A 7656-nucleotide genomic window follows, 5' to 3' on the forward strand; every position below is an offset into this window, starting at 1 on the left:
TTTAGTTTAGAAACTCCCTGTTTGGATTGAATTGCCTGTGAACACTTCATGGCAATATGACCACTTTTTCCACACTTGAAACAGGTTCAAGTTTCCTTCTTCTGATAAACAGTCTTCATTTCTTCTTGCTTCTTTGCAAGGAATTCTCAATTTGACTGTCTCCAAAATTCTTTCTTTTCTTCTTCATCTGCTGATGTACCTGAAACAAATGTCATCTATGATTTAAAATCTCGAACATATTTTTCATTTTTCTGTTTTTCTGTTGGAGTAAAACCAAGACCTTTCTTTTTGAAATTACCGTTATGGTTTGGTTTCTTTTGAAAACCAGAACCAGAACTGTAACCCTTTGTAGGATCGTTATTGACGATCAATTGAGTCAATCAGAGCATGAACACCACTGTTTATGCAGCGGAAATACACAAACAACTTGAATCAAAGAAGAATGGAGTAGAAATAGAATGCAGATTACTTTAAACACGTTTTCTCATTAATACTTCTCAGAAAAATTCGGCAGCAGTTCGGCTACACGTTCGACATTCGGTATCAACTGATTTCGCCCCAAATGACACAATGTCATTAGGAGCGGAATCAGCTCTTAACAACATAAACATTACAAAACAGCCCCTATACTATACATAATTCACATATTTGACCCCTAGACCCTATACAAGCTTGACTAAGACCAAGTCGTAGGCTTTAGACATTCGTGCACCAACAAACTCCCCCTTGGATACAGCCGGAGTCTTCAGTCTTGTCTTCGGGTCTTCAGAGTGACTTGAAAGATTCTTCTCTTGACTTAGGCTTCTTCCTCAACAAGTTCCTAAGCCTGTCGTTCTCTTTCTTCTTTCTCTTGTCCTCTTCGGTCTGTTGCTTCATCCATTTACCTCTGTTTGCTTCCAGTTTCTTACGGTCACGCTCAGCTTTCTTTCTTTCTTTCCTTTTCTTCAAGCGCCCACCATTTAGAATTCCATTTATTTTCAGAATTAATGCCTTTCTGAAAACAAATAGATACAACTTGTTGAAACTGCATCGCTTGTTCACGATCCTCAGGCTGAAAATGGATCTTGTTTATGAATAGACATTCAATATCCTTGGCCGAGCAATTGACTAACCACTTCGAGTCGTAAATATGTATCACTCTAATCTCACTTCCAGCTCAATAAGTGATAATAGCCTCAGTCGAGATGCAACTGTATACCCAGCCCAAGAAGCCTTTATTGAAATCCTGCTCCATCTTTGGCACTGGTATATTCTTCATCGTCTTTAGCTTTTTAACGTTAAGAATAGTTTCTTCAACCCCTGTCACTTGATCTACCCTCTGCACTCTCTTTGGGTAATGCGGCTTCCAGTGTCAGAAATTTTTCAACGATTCAAACTTTATGTACCCCCCACATTGCAACATCATTCTTGCGTACTGGATACCCTAAAGTTCTTACTTTCGACAGCTCCTCAACATCCCACCATGGTAATGACATTATATCATATAGACGTTCAAAGTACTGCACTCCAAACTCCCTTCTGATCGCGTAAGCATTAACATGAGGCAGGAAACCCCAACTAATGATGTCACCAAGTGAAATGCTTCGATCTCTCTGATAATACTTCAACGGCCTTTTGAATTTTCTCTCGTGACTATCTTTAAACCACTTCTGTCGTTCTTCCATCTACATATCCTTAGGAGTACCATCGAAATTTTTGTCTTTTAAGATCTCAGCCACTTTCCTTCTCAACTCATCTCTTTTCTCTTCAGTAAAGAACTCCATCAGCGTAGGATACTGAGAAGTATCTTCACTCACACTCTCATCATCTGTGCAATCCTCAACCTCAACCCTGTCATACATATCAGCATCCTCTACATACTTGTACTCGTATTCAGGTTGATGATTGATGTCAAAAGCATTTAATTCTTCTTCGAAATCAAATTTGAAGTCCGGATCCACCATACGTGTCATTTCTTTAATCTCCTCTAATGGATACGTATATCGGTGTTCACCTTCCTCCATATCAGTTTCTAATCTCAAAATTAGCTTTTCAACTTTTTCAACATTTTGATCATCACTATGCTCCCCCTTTCCTTCAGCTCCCCCTGTCTCTTCATTCACAGTATCGTTCAGAAAATCATCAACAGTTCTTTCATTGGAAGCCTCAGTTACTTTAATTCCCATACCACCTTGAGCATCATCATCGTCATTATCAGAACCATGACTTCTAGCTGAAAAGACTTTCTCATCATCGTCATCTTCTTCTTCATCACCCTCTTCATCATCATCCTCATCATCTTCTTCATCATCGCCACCAGCAAGATCCTCTAAAGATACATCTTCCTCAAATACACCAGAAATAGAGGATATAGGAACAGGGTTTTCAATCACTAAAGATGGAACAATTGATCTTTCAACAACTGCCACACTGCCTTCGGTACCCTTTCCCTTATCTTTCATCTGTTCGTCAATCTCAGCTTGGCGTTTTGCCCTAAGTTCTTCAACTTGTATTTCTTCAAACCTTTGCTCAATCGACATTCCAAGCATATTCTCAACCACTTTGTTCAACATGTAGAACTCATGCTCTTTCAAAGCCTTTGCAGCCTCAAGCTCTTTGGTATTCATCTTGAAATATCTATTCTGTTCATCTCTGCGAGCCTTTTCTTCTTCCAACTCAGCCACTTGCACTTTCAGGAAATCAATCTCAGTCTGATCTGTATCAGTCTTCTTCAACAAGGCTTTGTTGTCAGACTCTAATCGCTTTACACGCATTTCTAGAATCTTTACGCGATCAGCAACTATCTTGCTTTCAGCTGCGACTCTTTTGTTATCATTCAACACATCATCCAGCTTCTTTTCTAGCTTCTTAACTTGTTCATCGTTTGCAATGCCAAAATCTCCAATATCTTCAAGATTATCCGGAGGAATGTGAAGACCTTTGTGCCCAGAAGAACCAGGAGTTAGTTGGATTTGAGTGAGTGGTGGTGTTTTAAAGATTTCTTGAGATGTGTATAAGGTTTGTTGTTGTGGTGGTGAGAGATGTAGTGGTGAAAGATGTAATGGTGATGGTTGTCTAGGTGGTGTTGGTTGTTTTGGTGGTGAAGGTTGTCTGGGAGGTGTTGTTTGTCGTGGAGGTGTTTGATGCGGTGTAGGTTCAGGTGGTGGTGTTGATGGTTTACTGGGTTCTTTGGCTGGTTTCTTCCTCAGAACAATCTTTAGCTTTGTAATCTTCGTAGTAACTTTCTTGATTTTCGGAGATACAATCCTTTTCCTTGCACCTGCTTTCTTCTTACCACTCGAAGGTGATTGAGATTCAGAAACGTGTGCAGGAGATGGAATGTATGCAGCATCATCTTTCTCCTGTCTATTCCTCTTCCTTAACTGCTTTTCCTTCTCTGTAGCTTCTTGAATTCTTTTTAGACGTTCAGTCTCATCTATCTCATCATCAGAACTCGAAGAGCTTGTCGTACTTTTATTAACATCATCACCTTCTACATCATCAATAACCTTCTCTTTCTCAGCTTCTACATTAGCTGCTTGCTCAGTTACTTAATCATCAACGTTAAACATCATTTGATCAATATCAGCATACAGATCTTCTTCCGCAGTTACCACCGGCTCTTCAACCTCAGGCTCATCAATTAATAACGTTTTTGCTACTTTCTTTTGTTTCTTCTTTGGTTGCGATGATGACCCCTCACCCTCCTGTACTTTAGGGGTGGCCTTTTTGCCTCTTCTCCTCGTTTCTTTGACAAACCAGTCATTACCTGTGGTTTTGAATTCCTCAAGAGTCTTTAGCTCATCAACGTAAGCTGCTTCCTTCATCTCTTCTTCATTTCACCAGTTTTGGTGATTAACTGGATCAGGATCAACGTAGTTCACATCTTTGATATATCCGAAGAATTCAGCAACTGTCTTTGGTTCAGGATGGTTTGGGTGGTATCTTGCAAGTTGCTTGAGAGAATCGTTGCTCATGTGTGACAGAACTAACAAATCATTCTTCAAATCACGTTCAATCTCTGGATATGCATGATCGATCAGCATCTACATAAATCTTGGATACGTCCAAGTCTTACTCTCTGTTGTGATATTCTCGACCATGTAGTGAAAAACAAAATGCGAAAAGTTGTATTTTTTATTCAAAACAAATGCAATGACCATGTTCATCTGGTAATCAAGCGTTGTATCGTATCCTCCTTTGCAGTGACTGAGTGACATCAATACACAAAGAATAATAAACTTGTAAGGTTTCTGAAATTTTGACTTCAAATAATTTCCAACGTTTAGAGCACCCACATATCCCATCCTCAACATGCAACCCTTTACCATTCGTTCTGAAAACTTTGTTGGCGAATCTGCATCATCTGGAAAATTCACAACCTCACAAATGAGCGCCTCTGTAGCTGTAATTGTTTTCTTTCCATTATGTAGCTTCACAACCGAATTTATCACTTTGTTTGCTTCATCATACGTCGCATGCTTCCAGAAACGTTTAATGTGTGACTTGTATACTGGACGTTGATCAGTCAAAGCTTTTTAAATTGGAATTCGACCCATGAACTCCAAAATACTGCTAAATTTGGACAACTCTGTATTTTTCTTCACATCAAGGTCACAACAACTGTTGTGAAGTGGATCAAAAATTACATTTGAACCCTGCACATCAGATTACACCATGAATCAATATTTAGGAAAAGAAAATTTCAACATTATGCACCTACAAGCGAAATCACATAAAATAACTAAACATTTCAGGCGAAATCATCTAAGAGACTTAGAAGCGAAATCACAAAACAACTTAGAAGGAAAATCAACATAGATCACTTAGAAACGAAATCACAAAAAGCTGATATAGGAGCGGAATCACAAAACTCAATTAAAGCGAAATCAAAAGTTACATTTGGAGCAGAATTAACATCAGTTTTGGGGCGGAATCAACTTTCATTTTCCATTACAAGCGAAATCAAGAACAAATTCACAAAAACCGATTAGATCATGAAATTGACATCGTTAACATGTTAATCTGTTAATTCCGACCAAAAGGGTATGTTTTAATTTCATTACGGCTCCCTGAAACATCCTAGATCTATGATTTTACCATATGTTCATCGTCAATCATACACTAACCTTAAATCGGTTACAATCAACAATCAAAACATGAACTACATACTAAATCGACAACATGGAAGTGTTTTATTGTACAGATTCAACAGTTAAAGACCCTAAACCTAGGTTTTGTTCATGACAGATGCCGACAGACATGAAAACACGTAAATCTAGGTCAAATTAGGTCACAATCTACCTTGCCCATGTTGAATAATTTTGATTGCCAACTATTAACACACAATCTAACTAAAATCGGGTAGCAATTCGTAGAAAAATGAAGATTTGGGGGTTTCGCTCTTGATCGCCGGAGAGATAACACTTTGGGTGGAATCAGAAAAGTGACATAGGAGTGGAATCAAAAGGCCTTTTATAGGTGGTCTGATTCCGCTCGTAATGGTCCAAAGAGTCTCTCGAGCCAAATCAGCAATTAAGCTACAAGCGGAATCAGCTAAGAAGCAGCTAGGAGCGAAATCAGCTAATTGATGTGAAACTTGTATTTTCGAGCGAAATTAGAACATGATTTTCAAACTTTTTGAATTATTTAACTTTTCAGATTGTTCACCGACACACCCAGTTAACCAAGTCCAAGTTAATGACATTGGTCAACTGTTTAGCCTACCAAGTCCAAATTAATGACCTTGGTTGACCGGATTATGAAGTACGCTGTCTTTTCGATCTGAAAATAGTTTAAATTAATGAACTTTCGAACTTTTCAAGAATTTAAACACTTTTTCAATCTATCAAACCTGTACCAATCACAGTTTAGTATCTCCTGCTTACTCAACCCTCATCAAACAGACATGATCTGCACAAAGGCTTTGATCATCTGATTCCCAACGTCGGTTGTCGAAAATAAGATTAAAAACAAAATCTTTTTGGATTTTTAACAGGATAAACAGAAATATGTACACACAATCTTTTTCCGAGTGTGTTAGGGGATCATATCAGCATTTGACAAGACACAAGCACCGTTAAGCTACTATTTCATACCAAGCCTTAAACAATTCGCTTAGATTGCCAATATACTGATCCTCTTAAATTTTCACAAAACTTTCAATATGTCCGGGATACGGAATTGATGTTTTAAGACTTAAACCTTTACATGTGTCCCACCTCAGTATATACTCCTGTATCCAGATCCCAATATTCAGTCTTACAGGTGAGTATACCTAGATGATATCTGTAATGGGGTGAAATGCGAGGCCGTGAGAGCTCAGGTCAGAACTTCCGTTCAGCAGAGAGATGACGGCTCGACTTTGGTGGGTTCCCTTTAGAGAATCTTTTTTACAACAGCACATGATTTAGCATTTTTGCAATGTTTAATCATTTTTTATGCTAAGGGGAGGCTTTACAAGTAAAGCATTGCGTAAAGCATTATCCGGGGACTAGGTCAGTATTTCCATACAGCAGAAGTCCCGGGATAATACCCTAGATATCACTAAGCATAAAGACCTAGTATCTCAGAAAGAGGGACCTTTCAAACGAGATTTCGGGGGTTACCCATATTGTGATAACTCGTATTTCAGAACCTATCCTTGTGTTTAATGTAACGTATGCGAATTTTGTGCGACTATGTGATATATTGGTTTTAATGAATAGTTATAAATTGTACGTTACGTATTTTGTGTGATTGTATTATTAGTAAGAATATTAAATAATTCTTGGTCGCGCAACACTAGCCAGTCGCACAACATCTCTTGAGCCGTACACTATGTCTTTACCCACACGGCCCACTATGATTGAACTCGAGACAAGAGGCAGCCCATACAAGGGGTCGGCCCAACACCCTCTTTTCTATGTATACGTGAACGTGTAGGCATATTCCACAACTCCTTGCCATATTGTAAACCCTAGAAATTATTTCCCCTCACTTGATGTGCGACCGCAGTGGACACCCCCCCTTCGAAGCATCATTCTAGTTGATCAAGATTGTGGTTAGTAAATTCTTATTCATGTTGAGTCTTGGCCGTTTGATCTTGTTTGTCTGCATTCTTGGTTTTCATCATTCATTATCATATCAGATGCATTGATTGCTAGGAAACCCATATGATTAAATTGGTGTACATCATGTATGTAATCAGTTTTTACATCGGTCAAATTATGTTATTGCATTCAATAGAATACTAATAAGTTGTCAGATCCACAATGATAGTTTAATAGAAGTGTAAGCTATTCAAATTGGTCCAATAGTAATAAAGGGAAAATGGCGGCTAGTATTTTCTTTGGTGCATGTGTTTGTCAAGAAACTTATGAAATATTATATGTGTGCATGAAATTCAGATCTTGGCCCAATGAAAGGTTCTGTTGATTGCTTTTGACGGTTACATGTTTGGGGGTGGGGGAGTTGATGTAATGATTGTGTCAAATGTGTAGTATGATAATAGATTTAACATGGATTTCTTGTGATTGGAGGGGATGGGCGGCCCAATGTTAGGCATTTGGCGGTGGGCTCGGCCCAATAATGTTAAAGAACCGAATCTTGAGAGTGGCGACTATTTTGTTTGCATAAGACCACCTCACTTTATTTGAATAGTATTGTTTTTATCGGTCCAATCACGAGGTTTGAGCG

The 7656-nt window shown here is 38.6% G+C and overlaps 1 protein-coding gene across 1 annotated transcript; it reads right to left on the minus strand.

Moving 5' to 3' along the window:
- Nucleotides 1-1664: 1664 nt before the first annotated feature.
- Nucleotides 1665-3806, minus strand: LOC110888329. The gene is made up of 4 exons (XM_022135860.1): nt 3594-3806; nt 3161-3521; nt 2297-2917; nt 1665-2212 (listed from the first exon to the last, which is right to left on the minus strand). The coding sequence occupies exons 1-4, from the start codon at nt 3804-3806 to the stop codon at nt 1665-1667; spliced, it is 1743 nt and encodes a 580-aa protein (XP_021991552.1).
- Nucleotides 3807-7656: the final 3850 nt, after the last annotated feature.

Source organism: Helianthus annuus, chromosome 11, assembly GCF_002127325.2.
Source record: "Helianthus annuus cultivar XRQ/B chromosome 11, HanXRQr2.0-SUNRISE, whole genome shotgun sequence".
Lineage (NCBI taxonomy): Eukaryota > Viridiplantae > Streptophyta > Magnoliopsida > Asterales > Asteraceae > Helianthus > Helianthus annuus.

Coding starts and splice junctions, on each gene's coding strand:
- LOC110888329 (XM_022135860.1), bottom strand. CDS start 3,806: ATGAAGGAAGCAGCTTACGTTGATGAGCTAAAGACTCTTGAGGAATTC. Junction 3,522..3,593: donor CTGAGGTTGAAGAGCCGGTG/GTAACTGCGGAA, acceptor TAAGTAACTGAG/CAAGCAGCTAATGTAGAAGC. Junction 2,213..2,296: donor ATCTTTAGAGGATCTTGCTG/GTGGCGATGATG, acceptor AAGTCTTTTCAG/CTAGAAGTCATGGTTCTGAT.